At 35.0% G+C, this 22,025-nt stretch overlaps 1 protein-coding gene across 4 annotated transcripts in view; it reads right to left on the reverse strand.

Moving 5' to 3' along the window:
- The window catches only part of LOC143256605 (protein kinase C-binding protein NELL1-like), an 84,273-nt gene that overhangs the window by 24,203 nt on the left and 38,045 nt on the right, over positions 1 to 22,025 (reverse strand). For 2 of the 4 annotated variants that reach the window (XM_076514022.1, XM_076514024.1), the window contains exon 1: positions 1,930 to 3,051. The exons of the other annotated variants lie outside the window; for them this stretch is intronic. In XM_076514022.1, the coding sequence (XP_076370137.1) occupies positions 1,930 to 1,987 (58 nt within the window). In that variant the 5' untranslated portion in view covers positions 1,988 to 3,051. Of the gene's footprint in view, positions 1 to 1,929; positions 3,052 to 22,025 lie in introns of those variants that run through there. 4 annotated transcript variants of the gene reach the window in all.

The raw sequence follows: 22,025 nt of genomic DNA on the forward strand, positions 1-22,025 counted from the left end.
ACTATTTAAGTCAGTGTCTCAATTGTTATGAGACTACTCAGCTTAAAATGTCTTTTATACTAGAGATGTGTTTTGAGATAAATTTAACCTCGCAGTCATTAAGACCATCAGATTCGTTCAGAATTCTAAGCATTGACCTCGCACTTAAACAAAATAGTCCATGGAGGTCACATCCCTGGAGGGCTGCAATATTTATTCTCGTTGGTTTTACATTTTATTTAAAAACGTTTCGTAAGCTAACCACGAGATTGTCTTTAATAAAATATTAGTAATCCACTGATCCAAACATCATACTTCGGCAGCGCACGAAACAGCTGTGGATTTCTTCTCTTGATGTGCCACACTTAACAACGAAACAACTGTTAAATCAGAACTGAGTGTATAACAAGATGCATAACTAAACACGAAGGCCCGACATGGCCAGATGGTTAGGGCACTCGGCTTGTAGTCCGAGGGTCGTGGGTTCGAATCCCCGTCACACCAAACATGTTCGGGCGTTATAAAGTGACGGTCACTTCGTTGGTAAAAGAGTAGCCCAATAGTTGGCGGTGGGTGGTGATGAGTAGCTGCCTTCTCTTCAGTCTTACACTGCTAAATTAGAGAGGGCTAGCGCAGATAGCCCTCGTGTAGCATTGTCCGAAATTCAAAACAAACCCAAACAAACTCTCAGTTGGCAAGGTTTGCTTTTATTTACATAATAAATAAAACGTCATAACAGTACGTAATGAATAGTTTCAAACTAATTAGGAATTAATAAGTCGTGTTTAAGCTCAATCGTCAATGCTCGCTACCTTAACCATTCAAGTTTTCTTCAATCATCGTTAATGATCCTAACCAAAGATTCCTGTGTGTAGTATGCGCATGCGTGTGTAGTAAAGTCTGTTCAGATAACATTTTTTCTCACTCTGAAAAGGAAAAATAAACAAATAAGGATATACCACTGCTCGTCTTGTGAAAAACTATGCAGGTAGGTACAAAATTGTCTCAACTTTCATTCAAACTTTCTGTGAATCCTCTATGAAAAAAAATCGTAGCTTATACTGTGCATTTCATCTGCTCACTTCTAAGAAGTATTGCTTTAGTAAAATATGATTTAAAACCGAAGAAATCCCCTAAACCTAACATGAATAAAGGTTTATAAATGTTATGAAAACTGGACATCTACAAAGATAATTACAGAGGTGTAAGTTGTTAGGGACTTTACCCCAAATATATGAAAAATAAAACACTTCGTTTATATTATAAATCGAATTAGAGTTTGAAAACATTTAAAACTACTCGTGTTTTACAATTATGTGTGTACAAGCTGTTTCATATTTATTCATATTAAATAATTGGTTGGAATTGCAGAAACAACAATATCTTTATATTAAAAAGTGCAGCATAATTTTAGGGGTTTTCCACAAGTTTTTCTATTCATAGCGGTTAGCGTCAAGAACTGTGACTTTGATGATTCATGGTTCACGTACTGTTGCGCTGTAAGTTTTACGATCAAACCTCACTATACGGTTATAGTAGCCCATGAGTTTTGTGAACTAACCGCTTCCCTTTTGTCCGTCAGTTTAAAGTTAGGGACAGCTAGCATCTGCGTAGCTTTGTATGAACATCCAAGACAACCAGTCAATTTTTTTATAGTGCTTCATAATACAATATAAACGTCAAACATAAGGTTTATTAAGACATAAGACATTCATCGTTTTATTGTTATGCTTTATATCTTACAGTGTCTGATCCTACAGTAAAAAAGTGTAAATAGTTGAGTAATTGTGAGTTTTACCTTAAACTTAAAACGAAAATTAATTTAATTTATTAGGAAGTGAAGTTAAAATTAGATTGGTCAGGTTTAGCCCTTGTAGGCTAAAGTGTGGAACTCATTTTATGAGGGTGTGTATTCTTGTAAATAAGTAAAATATATGTATATATACTCACATGTGATGGAAATCAACATTTGCAGGAGAAACCATTCATTCCATGGTATCCTAACCATCCTGTTCAACGTCGACGACTTCAAAGAACCATTATCGAAATTTCTTCGCAAACGCTTGTTAACAGTAACCAGTCACTGACGCATTAATCATTCCAGTACTCTTGTTACAGGTGTTTGTCTACAACAAAACACTCACTTTTTCCTTCCTTCAACTTTAACGGGCCGCATTTTCGTCCTGTATTATTATGCCATTCAATAGAATGTCTAATTTCGAAGAAAATTTGACGTCGAGCTACCAGTGTAATGTTAGGGTTATGAAAAATATGGAGCTGTTGTTTTTTTTCTTTATAAATCCTACTAGTAATATCTTTACAGCTACTCAGCACTACAGTGGTATTAATAAACTACGTGGCACTTGTTGAACGAATACATTGGAAGCGACAAAACATCCAGTTCGAGTTTTTCACGCATCCCAATTCATCTGTACCAAATTAGGTAATTACGAAAAGAAGCATCTCCCATTTCATTTCCTCTAGCGACGAAGTTTTAAATAAATTTCAAAAGCTATAGAATGAGTATCATCTTGACGCGCGACATGAATACTGTACGTTGCGGACGGTCGTCGTTTCGCGTATGTAAACAGAGATCACAAATATCACGCTGTTGTTTCTCCACGGTTTGAGACTGCTCTACTTAGGATGGGAAGATCCAGATTAAAAGTGGACTGGGATTACCTTATTCAATTTCAAGTCAGCACAACCGACCGTTGCCACGGCTGTCACGGATCTGAATGGCCTTAGCAGCGGATACTATAATGTTGTGTCTATATACTCTTCAATAGTAGATCCGCCTTCGTAACACAGGTGTGACAGTGGATATGTGAGTAATTCTGAAACACCTACCATTGCCGACAACCAAGCTACATTGTACCATTTCCACTCTCCCTCATGGCATTCACGTGACAGCTGGTCTCCAATAATTTCGCTCAATCGGGATGTTTGGATGTTCGACTCCTGCGCGTGCGGCTACTCACTCGAAAACAAGAGAAATTTTGTTCTTCACATTCTCCTTTCCGTCACTGACTATTTCACTGTAAAGCGCAAATAACCACTGTGTGCCCTAAGCGTTTTTTCCCCGTGAGGTGGTTCACACAACTGGATGGTACACACGTGCTGCCCACTGACGTCTCTAGGACGCAGGCAAACTAATTGGTAAGCCGTTGCAAGTGAAAGGTTAGTGTAGCGAGTACCGTTTGGTCTTACCACCTGTGTTGGGCCGTAACGTCAGCTGCTTCCGCTAGGAGGCGACTGTATAAGCGGTGACCACAGAGCGTGACACGGATTCTGGTTGAAGCGGGTCATTAATTTAACGTTGGATTGATTATCAATGAATTCCGTACGAAAGGGGGTAAGAAAAATTCTTAGTACTCGCATGGCTTCTTCATATTTTGAAAATTGCAGTACAAACTTCTACCGCTAGGAGTCTAGTGAGGTTTTAATAAATACAAGCTTCGGGGGAAATATGACCATCCTTTATCTCTGAAGAGAAAATAAACCTTTAAGCGTTACGATATTTCTTTATCTCTAAAACATAAACATTTAAATATTTACAGGGTGTATTTATTTATGGAGAAATAGAAACTTTCCGAAGCTTCCCCGGATTTGAAATTAATAAAAATTAAAAAACGTACTTTGTAAACACGTTTCTTCAGTTTGGATAAACAAATGTTCCTAACTTTGAACGACTTCCTCAGCATTAACGAGAAAAGGAAGATACATAAAACAATATGATTTATATATTTTTATTCATAAATAAACGATTTCTGGGAGACTCTCTCTAGAAATTTCGAGCTCTAAACGATACGAAACATGATTATAATAACTATAAATCTTATAACCGTTAGGTTTAAAAAATCTTCCCGGACATTCTACACTTCTCGTACAAAATGTTTTGCTGTGGAAATTCCAGCTTTAACTAACTAACACGTGCTTTTCACGTAAACGAAGACGGAAACACATTTATAACTATAAATCTTATAGCCATTTGGTTTAAAAAATCTTCCCGGACATTCTACACTTCTCGTACAAAGTGTTTTGCTGTGGAAATTCCAGCTTTAACTGACTAACACGTGTTTTTCACGTAAACGAAGATGGAAACACATTTCGCAGATTTAATTACGTGACCTTATTAGTGATCCAGAAAGGTAAAACTGTTGATTCAATCCTATCATGGCAACTAGTTCCATTAGTTTTGAATTTTGCGCAGATTGCGAATTGAACGCCCTAACCACCTGGTCATGCCAGGGCCTCCCACCAGTGTTACAAGGACGTTACTGTATTTCATCTTGTCTCTATACGCTTGTTAGTGTATATAAATATGACATTATACCTGAAGTTACATTTTAATAGAAGAGCTTTGTCTATTATAGAAAAATTGGAGTAATAGAAACAGATCATTTTTGTGAAAACTGTATGATTGTTTATTATTTAGCAACTCTTAGCATATTAAATTATTAATCGCTTTAAAACCGAACAGTTAAATACCGTTTTGTCAAGACCATTGAAATTTAGTATAATTATTTGTTTGTCTAACCGTTCGACATATCAATGTTTTACACTTTACTTAAGCCTTCTAGGGATTTTGATTGTCAATTGGAGATATAAAGGAGACTCCTACAGGGCTTAATGCTAGGCTGCACGCGGTAAGAAATGTTCTCAGTGAGCCCACTCTTGCTCTCAGAAACCGATAGGTCATTTGCCCCTCTATCATTGCAGCTGATCTCCAGAGTTCCCGGTGCGAGCACTTCAAGCATGGTGATAACTCCACATGTGCAGGAAGCTGATACCGGATGACATCACACCTGGTTATCACGGCACTTCAAAGAGTGATTGAAAATTTGCTTTTTTCAGGCAGAGTAAACTAGTCTTGCTACTTTATTAAATACGCATAAAGTCTTCAGTCTATTAGTGAGCCATTGAGTTTCATAGAAGTGCGGAGTTTGTTTTTAACCATCTTCTCTTTCGAACATCCTCGAGCAGGTTAAAGGAAATGTTATTTTGTTGTACGAGAAATAAGCTTCTTAAGTTGTTTTTACACTAGTAGACTTATCTTCATACAATACTGTACTAAAGATGTCCATTTGGTTAACACTTTTAAGTAGCTTTACATTTTGTGACGTTAATATCTTGCTTTATTGGAGCTAAATAAACTTATCTTTAAGAAATCATCGTATTATAAACATTTCTACACTGGAAGATAAAGCTTTTTTCTTGTTTTTATATATATATATATATATACACACACACACACACATACAGGCACACGTGTTTATTTAGTTATGTATTACGCAAAAAGCTACACAATGGACTATCCGTGTTGTGTAAGCCATGGGTATCAAAACCTGGATTTTAGCGTTACGAGACTTCTGATTTACTGCTGTTCCACTGAAGCTGGTATAAATACGTGTATATATTAGAAAAAGAAAGAATGTTAAATTAAACCAGCGGGACATAAAACGAGTCTGTAAACATAGTAAAGTGTAGTATGTGGAACTCCCATTTAAAACGTGTCTGTAAACGTAGTAAAGTGTAGTATGTGGAACTCCCATTAAAACGTGTATGTAAACGTAGTAAAGTGTAGTATGTGGAACCCCCATTTAAAACGTGTCTGTAAACATTGTAAAGTGTAGTATGTGGAACCCCATTTAAAACGTGTCTGTAAACATTGTAAAGTGTAGTATGTGGAACTCCCATTTAAAACGTGTCTGTAAACATTGTAAAGTGTAGTTTGTGGAACTCCCATTTAAAACGTGTCTGTAAACATTGTAAAGTGTAGTTTGTGGAACTCCCATTTAAAAGTGTCTGTAAACGTAGTAAAGTGTAGTATGTGGAACCCCCATTTAAAACGTGTCTGTAAACATTGTAAAGTGTAGTATGTGGAACCCCATTTAAAACGTGTCTGTAAACATTGTAAAGTGTAGTATGTGGAACTCCCATTTAAAACGTGTCTGTAAACATTGTAAAGTGTAGTATGTGGAACTCCCATTTAAAACGTGTCTGTAAACATTGTAAAGTGTAGTATGTGGAACTCCCATTTAAAACGTGTCTGTAAACATTGTAAAGTGTAGTATGTGGAACTCCCATTTATGCTCTAATATATAAAACCAATCCGAAATTGTATCCAAGAGTTAAATCAAAGCACACATTAAAAGTTCAAGGTATATCCAACCAGAGGGAAGAAAGTTAGGTCAGTAGAGAAATATTAACTTTTAGAATTTAGCATTTTGAGGTTTCCAAGTCACAGCTCTATCTAAGGTTGCGTTGGATTAATAATTCAAAAATGTCACGCAAGAAATCTTTTTAACTGAAACACTAAAAATATAATTAAAATATATTATTTTGTCTACATCAAAGTGTCATTCATCTCAATGTATTTAGTTTTTCTGTTTTATTTCAATTTTTGGTTCTAACTTTTGGTTAAAATTTATTTTAACTTAAGGTATTTTTGTACAATCGCTCTAAACGCAGATTTTGTAACGTGTTAAAAAGTCGAATACGTCCACAGACATTGGATGTAATAGTATCAAAGTGGAATACAACGTGCAATCCATCAGGAAGAAATTCAACACAGACTTCTTAAAATTTTCAAAACTCCCAGTGAAATCCAAGTAATTTGCTTAAGAAAACAGAAGGAGAGGGAACGTTCCCCCTTAAGTGACTATATTTCTTATTATAAATAACAGTAATAAGTTATTTCTGCGTATAGCATTGTAGTGATTTTTCTGGAAATTTTTGTAAGAAAGTCGAATTATTGCAGCGCTTCAAAGAAGAATTGAATTTGTTTCGGCTATTAACATTTACAAAACTCTGGTGCTAAATGGACCAACACGCAGCTTGCGTTGGAGCTGGAGTCCCACTTTTTGAAGATATGATGTAATCTTACGAAAGGCATATGAAACGTTTGTGTCGAGAACAAATCTTATACAAAGCTGTTCTCCATTTGAAATAAGAGAAAGTTTCTATCAAAGACAGACCAGATGGAATCATGACAAAACTTGCATGGATACCAGCTGGCTCAACTTTCTTTAGTACACTCATATCTCTCCTAAGTTGTGTGGTCAGCTCAAATGCTGACCGCAAGATTCATAGTGATTATGGACAATCAGTACAGCTTTCTCCCTAGACTGGCGGGGGTGTTTTCTATTCACATACATCACATGGTCTTTTCTTTCCCGAAAAACACTCAGATAAATAACAAAAGAAGCACGTGGCCAGCACGCGACTATATCCACAGGCGTAGGTAGCCTTTATCCTTCTCGTACCTCTGTGCAACTGTGACCAGAAGCATTCTCTTCGCAGGTGGTGCGCGAAAGGTGAACGACATCGCTGGTGCGCGCCAAAAATCAGTAGGTCAGGAGTTCTTTTATTAAAAAAATAAACAAAGAAATAAAACAAACAGAGAGCCCAATAATATAATATTCTTTACCAAACACTTAATCAGAAACTAAGTATTTCTTAGACATACTTTTACAGCAGTCGCGTAAAACAAAATACAGAAAATAAAACCTCATGTTTACTTAAAGCATTTATAAAAGAAAACAAAAACAACTAATTATCGTATATGATGTAATATACTTAACTATTAAACACACTATTGGAAGCTTAAGTTTCTTTGCGTAATTTTTATGAACATACGTATTCCCAATAGAAACGCTCTAAACAAACGTATGATTTAACGTACTAGATCTAATCGCTTTTTAAAATCTGTATGGTTTATTCTCTCTTTTATTCGCTATTTTTGATATTATTTCATGCTATTACACAAGATCGTTAAACATCTTTAAACTTTATAAAGTAATGGGAACGATAAGTTATTTTTAAATTGGTTTTCAATTCTTAAAATACACACGTACATAAAACACAAACATATTTTTTTTACGACATCGAAGATATGTAAGGTGTATTATCAACCACAAGCAGCTAGGAAATTGTATGCCTCAGTTCCAATAAATTTATGTGTGAGAAAAATTTTAATTATCTGATATATGCACAATAGAAATAAACGTTACCAGATAACCAGTCAACTCATAAATGGATGTAAATTGTGAATGACAAAGCCATTCGTATAGAAGTTTGAATACGTTATATTAAAACTATTACAAATATGTAATTTAGCAAGCCACTTTACAACCCCAGCAAAGATAAAGTATCGGTGGACGGCATGTATCAGAATTACAGTGTATCATTGTTTGATTCTATGTAGTTTCCTTGACTCCACAAAAATTAATCGATTTTAAGAATGGTATGAAACATCCATTTCTGACGTGAAATATTAAAACTCACACACACAGCGACGATGTATTCAGATTACAGATCTAGAACTTCAAGGGCAAGTATTCTGTTATACTTAATGGTATTGTAAATCAAAGAAATGTGGAACAACTTGGAGAATCAGAACCCTTCACGAAGAGACTTGCAATAAGTCATACTCCAACTGTAGCTAGCAAATTGTGGTGTCTTATTAACTGGCGAGATGCTACAAACATAAGGGTCAATGATAAAAAATCATGCACGCGCCCCAGGCAGCAGTATCTAACATAATCAAGACAGATTTTAGTCTGGAAGCACGACATAAATTGCTTTCATGACGTATCAGTTCGACCGTCGAATATCTAAAGTAGATGGAGAAAAGAGCGAATATTCCTGCTATTCCATACGAAGACATACCAGTTAAGTAACAAGATGCAGTGCTTATGAATTACTGTGAAATAAACGATTTCCCACGTTCCCTTGGTGGATTATGGAAAGTCTGGTGTGCTTTGGACATGGCAAGCTTACCACTGATCCTTTTGCAACAGAATTTATATATAAGGACTATTGTCAAGATGTTCTATTGTCAGACAGATCTTGGATTGTAACAATGTGTTGATGTTCCCAAATCGTTTAATACAATGCGATCAACCTCTGTATTTTAAATCACCCCAGTCTAATAATGTGTAAAGTTAAATACTACAACCATTTCTCAAATGGAAGGTGTAATGTATATTTAATGTACAAACCTTTGAATTTAGCTACTGTGACTAAAATGAATGATCCCTTAAGGTTTTGCTGATTTCCTGGATAAGATTTTGAAATAAAAAATATGTCTGGAAAAATTTATAAAGGGTAATAAAAAAAAAGGAAAAATAATTAATTACTCACAATAAAATACCTTATAATTACAGTTAAAAATCATAAAAACATGGTAACTGAATGATATTTTACTCAGTTTTTTCCCCCCAGTGGCTCAGCGGTATGTCTGCGGACTTACAACGCTAAAAATCGAGTTTCGAAATCCGTGGCGGGCAGAGCACAGATAGCCCATTGTGTAGCTTTGTGCTTAATTCAAAACAGCAACTCAGTTTTAACCTTGTTTAAAAATTTCGTTCAGAATAATATTACTTCTTTGCTGTAGTGTAAAATACTTAAGCTGAAGTAACAGTGAGGGATTTAGGCTTAAGAAAAGTAACAGAAATCACGCATGGCTAAAGATGTTTATTTATTCTCTATCGATTACGAATGAGGAGTGTGTAATATAATTTCAAACCTTCCTTTTATTCATTACAAATCACTTATAAAGACGTCTTTCCATCTCTAAGTATCAGAATTCATCAGTTGGTCTGGACCTATGACAACTAAAAAGTACGTATAATGCTATATTTTGTGCGCTACCGTTTGTTTTTGAATTTCGCGCAAAGTTACACGAGGGCTATCTGCGCTAGCCGTCCCTAATTTAGAAGTGCAAGACTAAAAGGAAGTCAACAAGTCATCACCATCCACCGTCAACTCTTAACGAATAACGGGATTGATTGTAACGTTATAACGCCCCAACGGCTGAAGGTGCGAGGATATTTGGAGTGACGGGGATTCAAACCTACGACCCTAGTTTACGATTCGAGTGCCCTAACCATCTGGCTTTCCCGGGCGTGTTTAAGCTGTGTACATTACATTTATTAATTAAGAATATACTTCAGTGAAATGTGTATTTAAATTGTCGAAGAAATTAGGTTTTAGGCTTAGCAATTTCTCTTTTCTGCAATAATTCTACAGTTCTCTTAATTAGTCCATTACAGAGGAAACAAGATGCGTCTGTGTTCCAGTGTATAAGTGACTCTACTGTTATACACTATATTCAAATATATAATTTAACTTTAATTATATTTATACTTGTCAATCACAGAGTTTGGTTTACTGACACAAGCAGTTGCAGAAACCGTAAACATATTTTACTAAATATGAAAACGTTAAACTGATTTATTTTTGTTACTTTTATTGTTTCTCTGTAAATTATAATATGGAAAATCAATCAATAGCATTTTTATTTAAATGAATTTTATTTACTTTAAAAATTTATTCCAGTAAAAATTAAAGTGATTTTTAGATCTCACAGAAAACCTTTAATTATCTTCTGTGCAGTTTTCTTATTGTAAAATTTTTGCGTAAAGCTACACAAGCTACATCCGTGCATATCCATATCTAATTTTGAACTGATAGACTAGAGTGAGATTAGCTTATCAACAGCACCCACCGCCAACTCCTTGAATACTTTTGTCTCACCCAACAGTGGAATTTGATCATTATCCCTTTATCATACCGATGGTCCCTAAAGTGCGGAACGCGTTATGTGGCAACAGGATATGAAAAACCCCAGGATTCACAGTCTCGGCAGGCTAACCCATGGGCTACGCCCAGTCTTTTTTTTTTTCTTGCACTTCAAAGACATTTTTGTGTGTATGTATATATGTATTACACAGTTATGTAATAAAACACTTCACTAGAAAACGTACACAGATAAGTACTTCAGAAATAGTTAAATCAGCTCATCAGAAAACATGCAAGTCATTGTACTTAGGATATAAACATTAGTGCACTTCACCAGAAAACATAACTGATCTATATGCTTTAGACAAAGATATTAGAAGAATTCGTGAGAATAAATACCTGGTCATGTATTTAGCTAAGTATTAGAGCAATACACCAGAAAATCAACGCTTTTATGTATTTCAAAGTTATTTATCAAAGCATTTCAAACGCTTCCACAGACTGATAAAACCAGATCCATATATTTCATGTCACCCACCTGATCCAGGTGTGACTTACCTGTTCATTTCTCTATGTACAGCTGGATAGTTCGAGCAAGACAGTAGTATTTTTGTATGGCGAACATGAATTGAATCAGGTCCTTCCGCTTTGATTCTATTAACGGCCGAGTGCAATTGTTAGAAAGACGAACTAACAAACAAAGTGTTATAGCTTTTATAAGATTGCCAGTTTGGTATATCTGACAGTGTTTGCCAAAAGGGTATTTACTCTTAACGAGTACAGTTGGGTAGTTTCAACATACCGTATTAATACGCACAAATAGTAAAGTCCGTTAGGAAGTTCAATGATACGCAAGGCAACAAAGGGCGTTAGTTATGCTTGTTCAGTCTTATACGTGCGCCCTTGAATGTACAAAAGAAAGAACAATATAACAGAAAATTTTATTGTTCATGTGGCAGTATTTGTTCAAACTTTGAACTGATTTATTTAAACATAGAATGGCAGTTATGCGTTTTAGTCTGAATTATATTTCATGAATATTTTCAAATACAATTAGAATCGGCTCAGATTTAGTTGTACAAGTTTTTGCGGAGAAGCAAAACTGATTTGAACTTTGGATGTAACTTGACAGTTTCTACTTGAAAATCTACACAACAGCAATTTCAGATTATCAGTTCGTGTTTGTAACTGGATCAGTGTGCGCGTTTTCTTATAGTAAAGCCACATTGGGCTATCTGCTGAGCCAACCAAGGGGAATCAAACCCCTGTTTTTAGCGTTGTAAATCCGTAGACATACCGCTGTACTTGCTGGGGGCTTTTTTAAAATTTATATTTATAACATATATGCCATACTTAACGTTGTTGTTTTGAATAAAGCACAAAGCTACACAATGAGCTATCTGTGCTCTGCCCACCACGGGTATCGAAACCCGTTTTTTTTGCGTTGTAAATCCGCAGACACACCGCTGAGCCACTTGGAGGGCAACTGGATCAGATTGTATTGCATATGAGAAAGCTCGAATTGGAATTTGTTGCCACTGGGGGGCAACTGGATCAGATTGTATTACATATGAGAAAGCTCGAATTGGAATTTGTTGCCACTGGGGGACAACTGGATCAGATTGTTATACATATATGAAAGCTCGACTCGGAATTCGTTAATTTGACGGAATTGTTTTTTCGAATGAAATCACTCATTTTACGGAACTCGTTTTTTTCTTTTTCATTTCGATTATAAACGACAATTTTGGTAATAAGTTTTAATTTGTAACAAAACGTTAGAAACTTTCTCGCACGGTCATATACACGTTTGAACAAGAAACTATTAAACACGCCCTCAAGCAGAAAAAGGAACTTGATTCAGATAATCGTAAAATACATCAATACAGAGATAAATACATATAACGCGAATGAAGAAAATAGAAACCCATCATGAAGATGCTCCGATTCAAATTTATTGTATTTAAGAGAAGAAAAAAACTAGAATCGTTTTTACGAGTAATGTTTAATATTTTCGTTTTGAGATTACCGCTTACTGATTGATTATATTTTAACACAAATAAATATTACTTATCGTAAAAATTAGATTAGTTAATATAATGTTTATTTTTATTTTTGAATATTTCCTCACTCTATCGTAGATTATTTGAAGTAATTAAAAAGTTTATAAACTGATATTATACGTTTTGGTAAAGGATTGATTATTCACCGTCTTTAATTTTTCTAGCTTCAACTTACGTCCGCTTTCATCTACAGCAAAAATAAAGCTTGTTCTGATTATGTTATTGAAACAAAAACTTAAATGTACTTCCTCCATAAAGTATGTAGCGTGTATTATATCTTCTTTTACAAATACGTTGCTCTGACAAATAAATATTTACCTTCAATTCAGATGTAATAGACAAATGTGATGTTGATAACAGTAGAGTGAAATCCAAGGTATACAAAAAACTGATTATGAGGGAAAAAATGTAATGTAATGTAATGTTGTATAAATACGTTTTTTCAATCTGGAAATGACGTCATTTATTGACATGTAAACTCTTAAAAAGTAATGTAAATAACAAAAATGTGACTGTAGTAAAAATTACTGAGTCAGGTCTCAAATGAACACAATGTTCCATGTCACTTTTTTGTTAGATACAATTGGATCCACAATTTAAAACTGATCCAGTACATGAAGAATTTTCAGTAAAACATTAGTCTCTGAGTTAAGCGCAAAGTTAAACGATGGGCTATGTATGCTCTGTCCATTACGGGTATCGAAATCCAGTTTCTAGTGTTGTAAGTCAGTTGACATACCAAGTTTAACTTTGCGCTTAACTACAAACATTCAAAGTATTGTTCGTTTTGAATTTCGCGCAAAGCTACACGAGGCTTATCTGCGCTAGCCGTCATTAATTTAACAGTCTAAAGCTAGAGGGAAGGCATCTAGTTATCATCACCCACCGTCAACTTGAGCTGCTCTTTTACCAACAAATAATAGGATTGACTAACACATTATAACGCCCTTACTGCTGATAATACGAGCATGTTTTATGTGAAGGGGATATGAATCCGCGACCCTCGGATAACGAGTCGAGTGCTTTAAACACCTGGCCATGCTGGGCCTCATACAAAGTAAACCATCGAAATGTTTTTAGATTGTTTTAATGTGATTGAAAGTCATAAAGTTCCCGGTGTGTGACAAACATCCGGGCATTAAAATATCTTATTTAAATTTTCAAAATATTATTTAAGTATGGAGCTAAATGGAATCGGTTCAGTAACGTTACGTTTTTTTTTTATAAATTTGCTTTTACAAACATTGACCCTTAAACAAGGAAGATGTAGATATTTTTAATTACGAACACTCATTAGTACACAATACGTAGTAAAGTCAAATAAACATTAGAAATGTTACCTACATTTCGTATGAGTACATCAAAAATGAAATGATACGTGTATTTAAGTTTTTCTGCCTAAAATTACAGAAATAATTTTGATATCGGGGAATTGCTTTCGCTATATTTGCCTTTTAGAATTAAAACTTTCTATTTACAACCGACCTTTTAGTTTAGTTGTTTGTTTGTGTGTGTTTTTTTTTCAGATATTCGCGCAAAGCAAAACGAGGGTTATCTGCACTAACTATCCCGAAGTGTATGAGAACCAACCAGATCAACGTAGCAATTTGAAAGTGATTTAAGCCTACGAGTAAGCTTATAAGTGAAGCTGGGTCATCGTATACGCCCATCTTTGTTTCACCATAGCATAATGATAAATAAGTGTTAAAACTGATATACCTAAATATTTACCTATCCTCAGCTATTTACGTGAAAGATAACATCATAATTATGATGGCAGAACTTTCCTGGCGAATGTGTATTCATTAGTATTTTATCTGGAAATATTTCAAAACGGCTTCTGTTGAGAAGTTGTCTCGTTCACAATCAGAGGCTACGACAATACCATGCGTGAGGGCTATGCCTTGCGTGGCTTCTTCCACCGCGTGTTGTTGTGTATCACATGACACTGTTGTCATGGTGAAAGATTCCATAATATATATACTTTGTTTGTTTGTTTTGGAATTTCGCACAAAGCTACTCGAGGGCTATCTGTGCTAGCCGTCCCTAATTTAGCAGTGTAAATTCCGCTAGAGGGAAGGCAGCTAGTCATCACCACCCACCGCCAACTCTTGGGCTACTCTTTTACCAACGAATAGTGGGATTGACCGTCACATTATAACGCCCTCACGGCTGAAAGGGCGAGCATGTTTGGCGCGACGGGGATGTGAACCCGCGACCCTCAGATTACGAGCCGCACACCTTAACACGCTTGGCCATGCCGGGCCATGATATATATATACTTGTCAAAGTCTTGTCAAAACAATATTAAGGATTTATCACAATGGCTGAAAACAATGAATTATTTTAACAACGACTAAGAAAGAGATTCTTAACAAATATTAAAAAAGAATCTAGAACAGAAAAATCGTTATAAGAAACATATTAAGAAACTTGGCTCCATATGCCAAGGAAAGTTCTCCATTTCGCATACGTATCTTTGGCATACGTAAGAGTTCACAACTTAATAATTGAAACGAATCTCCGAGAGTATAGGCTGAGGTGACAATTTACAAAATGTTCCATAAGTTATGTATGTATAACGACCACATCTTAGAATTATATTTCTACAATACATGTGTAAAGGATCGCAAGCTTTAGACACAATGGCCATCAAAAAGAAATTGAGAAATGTCTCATAACATAAAAAAAAGAATCGATAAATACATGGCTTAAGATATGGGTTTAGAAGTGTTAAAATTACTTATAGGAACACCATACACAGTACTTTAGACGTAGTACATCGACTCAAGTCTGTATCTAATCCTCATTTTGAGAGCAAACAATTCATTCGGCACATATAAGTAACAGACCCATATCGCCTGTTTCTAAGACTCGCTTCGAGAGCAAACAATTCAATTGGCACGTGTAAGTAATACGACCATGTCACAGAAATGAAACAGACAAATCCAAATCTCTTGGAATTGAAAACAACAACGTAAACAAATAAACTCAACAACGCTAGTATTTCAAAGTGAACTAAACAGGAATTTTTCACACACGTCCCTTATAAGTGTACAAAATATATTTTGTTTCACTGGTTGCTTATACAGAAGGAAATCAACGCTATCTTCGTCGGGGCTTAAGAACAGAATAATGACCAAACGTGTAGCTCAATCAACGCTGCAAGCTTCAGGAATAAAGAATAAATTATTCAAACCTGGATAAACAGAAACCTGCTGTCTTGTTAATTAAATATTACCATGTGCTTTACAGATACCTATGTAAACCTACTAGAAATAATGTAGCATACGGTATGCAAAGGAAGTACTTCGGAGAAAATCGAAAGCTAATGTACTTGATATGAGAGTTAGGTATAGTTGGTGTTTACTAGTGTGTGGCAATAACGTAAAAGCACGTGTACGGCGCTATTCAGTGTTTGAAACTGTGTTCATAAATCTAGAACACCCGAGAAAAATTTAGTTCGTAGAAACGCGAGTAGAGCCTACATCTCATGTATTGTGGTCATAACTTTATATTCATATATTTGATGAACTCCACGTTTTTAATGTATAATATACATATAACGTTCACTGATCATAAATATATATTAAGCCTTCTAATTTATCATAACTGGTGGCCAGATATTTTCTACACGTACTTACTAAGATAAACTGAAAAAGATACGATACCTTAAGATACGGTGTTGAAACGCTAATGATGAAGTGAATAGCTAGGCACATGTGAACTTTACTGTGAAGAAAAATAATGTTTATATATACATATATGTTCTTCCTTTCCCTGATGGATTGGGAGAGACTTGTATTAGAATAATAGTTTTAAAGTATTACGTATTTTACCTTTCTCCAAATATCTTAGCGTAAGACGTGTTTGGTAGCATTTTCAGTATTATAATACGATTACGAAAAAAAACACGAAAATATATAAAGTGCTGCTTTTTCTGCAGAATTACCTCAAGTGGAATACAACTGAATCCATGAAGCGCACTTTTAAAATCGATGTTTCTAAATAATAAGAACATTTCATCACAAGGGAAAGCGAGTACGAGAAAAGTAATTCCGTGTACTAAATAAAAAGTTCGTGAACTTCAAAATGTAAAATCAGTATTTTCCTATATAAAACTACATTGATTAAGCAGCATATTGTTAATGGTTCAACGTCTATCTATGGCTAAGCATTACAATGATTAACTTCAACAAAAGCAGTAAGTTCTAGAGTTTCTTAATATTGTAAATTGTGTTTCGTTTTTGTTTCTAGTTTCGTTGTTATTATGACAAGGCCACATATGGCTATCTCATGTGTCCACCGAGAGAAACTGAGCCTTTGATTTTAACGTTGTAAAACTGAAAACTCACCGCTGTGTCACCAGAAACTAACTTTCTGAATTATTTTATCGATTAAAGGTAACTCCACAAAATACATTATAAAAGAAAATGCCTTACAGATAACACAAGACAAATTACATGTGTATTTGTTCCTAAGCCTAGATTTCACATGTTGCTTCTTTTTCAGTTCACATTTACAATAATTTTAAAGATGAAATCCACGAAACTTGACATTCTATTGTGGTGGATAGTTCTGATTGGTGGTAGATTGTTTGGTTTTCTATATGTAACAAAAGAGAAAAAAATTCCTACGTATGATACTTCAATCTTCTCTCTATTTGTTCTGGGGTTTGAATACCTGTTAAAAATGAGAATATGACATCATATCCTCTCATTTTAAGAAGTGCATTCGAACGTTTGACTATAATAAACAGTAGGAAATTGCATGCGAATGACAGCAATAATTTCCCAGTAACATTTCAAAGTATTTCAGTTTGAATGGTGGGGCTCCCGCCAAGTTGGCGGCTACCGGCTGGACTACCAGCTTTCGACCGTAGGGACTATTTAAGGGTAACAGTAATCAGCATCAAAGTGGCACACACATCGACTGCAGCTGTTGGAAAGATCGCTTCGGGCAGCTCAAAAGATGGCTTGAGCTAAATAACCCCCAAGTTGTATAAAGTTTTTGCGAGATGCGTATCAAATAACGTTCTCACGAAATAACGAAACAATGTATTTCTCCCAATAATGGGAAAGCAGAATGAACAACTGTAATTACTTCTAACGTAGAGATGAATTGCAAATGATGAAATAAAAACTACTTTTTATGAAAAATTAATTTAAATATTCAAATAATTGCATTGTGTATTGTATATTGCAATACAACTTCATAGAATATATTTTTACTAAATTAAGAATATTTACTAAATAAATATTTAAAAAGTAAAAGTGTAGTTACAGATAAAATAAATAATTTTGAAGAACATTGCTTGTTTCGTTTTTGAATTTCGCACAAAGCTACACGAGAGCTATCTGCGCTCGCCATCCCTAATTTAGCAGTGCAACACTAGAGGGAAGGTAGCTAGTCATCACCACCAACCGCCAACTCTTGGGCTACTCTTTTTACCAACGAATAGTGGGATTGACCGTCACATTATAACGCTCCAACGGCTAAAAGAGCGAGCATGTTTGGTGTGACGGGGATTCAAAACCCGCGACCCCCAGATTACGAGTCGAACGCCTTAACCCACCTGGCCATGCCGGGCCTAACAACATTTGTCTTTGACACGTTGGCTCCAACATGACCCACCCGTGGGTTTTGATAGTCTTCTAGCAAGACCCACATAACCCACCAGTGAGTCGTACTCTATTTCTTCATAAAGATCCACTGACTGACTGAAACAGAACGGCTACAAATACACTCTTCCTAAAATAAGTAATTGGGACCCTGGAAAGTATGAGCAAAATAGGCTTGGGAAGCAACCTCTCAATGACATAAATTAAAAGTCCCCCATTAATACAGCGGTATGTCTATGGACTTAGATCGCTAAATTCAGGGATTCGATTCCCCTCGATGGACTCAGCAGATAGCCCGATGTGGCTTTGCTATAAGAAAACACACAAATAAATTAAAAAGTAAAGGTAATTTTGGGACTTTTTCATTTCAGTGGTAAAAACGCAATTGTTTTAATTTTTTTTTTTTAATTGAGACATTATGTATTAGAATAGCATTCAATAAAGGTTGCTAGTGAAATATTAAACCTTATTTAGTGGAAAAAACATTGAGTAAGTATGACATATGAGAGAATAACACGTGTAATCTCCTCCAAAAGCCTGAGAATTTAGGTCTCAAAAGTTTAAAATTTATAGTAAAAGTAGAAACTATTTTTTTTTCAGACTCTACTTAACTTGGTAACTGTTTACTTAATGTTATCCAATCATAGTTTGAAATTGGATCATATCTAAATTATCTTGTATTATGGATGATATTTGTTGCGCCACAAAATTTATCTCCTAATAAAATTTTTGCGAATGAGATATCTTGCGCGACCTGTTGGTGAAGCCCGGCATGGGCAGATGGTTAAGGCACTCGACTCGTAATCCGAGGGTCGCGGGTTTGAATCCCCGTCACACCAAACATGCTCGCTCTTTCAGCCGTAGGGGCGTAATAATGTGATGGTCAATCCCACTGTTCGTTGGTAAAAGAGTAACCCAATAGTTGGCGGTTGGTGGCGATGACTAGCTGCCTTCCCTCTAGTCTTACACTGCTAAATTAGGGACGACTATAGATGGCCCTCGTGTAGCTTTGCGCGAAATTCAAAACAAACTATTGGTGAAAGGAATGTTTGGGTTTCCTTTCTTAAACCGTCTGTTTCTAACGACATTAATAATATATTTGTATGTTTGTATGTTTGTATTTATATGTTTGTCTATATATATATATATATAGACATAAACACACAATAACTAATTTGTCTGTAGTAGTCTCATAAGTCAATATACTGACAACGTCTAACCACGTGCTCATCACACTAAAAAATTAATGCCCTTAAACAGTATTTAAATAAACCTAAAATGTCTATTACAAGTCCTGTCTACTTTCCCGCGCATTTTGACCTGGTGACGGAACCTTCCGTTTCTTCTGATGCGTGTAAACTAGAACACATTAGAGATGCTCGTGCAGAACCAAATATTCCGAACACGATGTAAATAAAGGAGTAGAGGGCGCTCAGTTAATGTTTAGTTTCCAACTTTGAGCTCAGCACTTTATCATGAGTTAATTCCAGCAAAGCCAAATAACTTAAATTGTGCTCCCCCCCCCCAAGTGGCACAGCGGTATGTCCATGGACTTAAAACGCCAGAATCAGGGTTTCGAAACCTTTGGTGGGCAGGGTACAGATATAGTTCATTGTATAGCTTTTGCTTAAAACAAATAACCTCTTACTGGTATAAATTATCTATTACTAAACGATAACTCTGTTAAGAAATTGTGAAAGTGTGAAATATGACCTGCATTGAAAATAATGCTTCGTTCGTTTCAATCAAATGGAAGGCAAAATTTATTACCACTTATGAACACTAATTTAGATTTACTGTTCAGTACGTGCATTTTTGTTTTACCGTGATACAGATTTTTTTACGTTAGATGCCTCATCTATTAAAAGTATTACAGCTTGAACAAAAATACTTAAATATTTTGGACAAAACCAACTAAAACTGTTGGAAAAGCATCTTACTTTAGTAAAAAGATTTCTCGGTTGGCGTGCGAGAGTTGGTTGATTTGACCCCTTGAGAGTGAATAGTTAAACTACAACAAAGATGCTGGTAATTCAATATTACAAACCTTATATGTTTCTAAGTTTTCGTATCACACGAGTCAATCAGTCATAAACAAAATGTCTCTCGAAACCTTCGCTAACCGTTCAACCTTGGTAATAATATTATAGTTCATACTGCACTACGTTTTCTAGATGAGGCATCTAAGTTAACAAAAACTGAATTATGGTGAACCAATGGTGCTCGTACTAAATAGAAAGTGGGTTGGAGAGTGAACCTAAATTAGTTTCCATAAGTGGTAGTTAATTTGGCGTTAAATTTGATTGAAGAGAACGAAATACTTTTTTCATTGCAAATCAAAGTACACAATTTCTTAGCACAGTTATCGCTTAATAATAAATCATTTGCGCTAGTGAAACGTTTGTTATTAAGCACAGAGCTATATAGAAGGCGATATGTATTCTGCCCACCACGGTCATCGAAACGCGTTTTTGGCAGTATACCGCTGTATATTTAAAATACGGGTACTTTCTTATGTATTGTCATCTCAACCTCGTCTTAAACTCGAAACAAGCATTTCGTTCGTGTATTTATATAATTTAAAATGATTTTCTATTGTTTTCCTAATGCGCAAGAAAATATTTCAAATTATTATAGGCAGATAAAACTTTCATAATACTCCTGTTAAGAACAGACAATTAAGTTTTATCTGTCATATATTTTACATTGAAAAACATAAATAATTACAACTTTTTTTTAGAATTATTCATTTCATTCTTTAAGTTTTGCAAATATCATTGTAATTACAAAGGAAGAACTTAAGACTATTCGGTGATAGAAAACTTGGTGAACTGGTTTTCTTTCCCACAAATGTTTTCTTTCTTGAAGTCCTAGAAAGGAAAGCTAACTTTAAATGGAGTGGCTTATGTGGCAATTTAAGTCACTTCTTATTAAGTAGAGAAAATACGTCGCTTTGTTATACAAGTTAATTTATTTTGCAGTGTTTAAGTCACCCTTACTATGAATACTTAAAATACAAGCACAAGTTTTGGTTTGTTTTGAATTCCGCGCAAAGCTACACGAACATTACCTGCACTAACTGTAACCTAATTTAGCAGTTTAAGACTAGAGGGAAGGCAGCTAGTCACCACCACCTATCGCCAACTTTCGTGATACTTTTTTTTTTTTTTTTTTACAAACAAATAGTGGAATTGACCGTCACATTATAATGTCCCAACGGCTGAAAGGGTGAGCATCTTTGTTGTGACGGGGACTTGAACCCACGCATAGTATAAAGAACGTAATCATAGGTTCTCTAAAGTAAGTATCACGTGTACAAGAATAGACTGGAAATTGAACATTTCACTGGCAGTATTTGCCGAATGAATTCAACTTTTAAAAGGAAATAACATTTTATAAAACAATAAAGTATATGAAACAATAGAAACGTGCCAAAATTTGCTATTGTGTTAAACTTAAAACTCATTTGAACGAGTTAAGTTTACTATTCGAAAATAGTCATGAAAATGTTAAACGCAAAACATATCTTACATTAGTTAAACGTATTTAAAACAATCAGAATTCACCAATAATCTTCAAGAAATCTCTAATGTAAAAACGTCTCGAGAAAAACAACTTCGATAATTTTCCGAATAATACACATAACCATATAAATATAAAAATAAATATGTAAAAATAGCTCCAATAATTTTCGAATAATACACATAACCATGTAAATATAAAAATAAATATGTAGAAATAGCTCCAATAATTTTCGAATAATACACATAACCATATAAATATAAAAATAAATATGTAAAAATAGCTCCAATAATTTTCGAATACACATAACCAT

The sequence above is a fragment of the Tachypleus tridentatus genome, chromosome 7, assembly GCF_004210375.1.
Source record: "Tachypleus tridentatus isolate NWPU-2018 chromosome 7, ASM421037v1, whole genome shotgun sequence".
Taxonomy (NCBI): domain Eukaryota; kingdom Metazoa; phylum Arthropoda; class Merostomata; order Xiphosura; family Limulidae; genus Tachypleus; species Tachypleus tridentatus.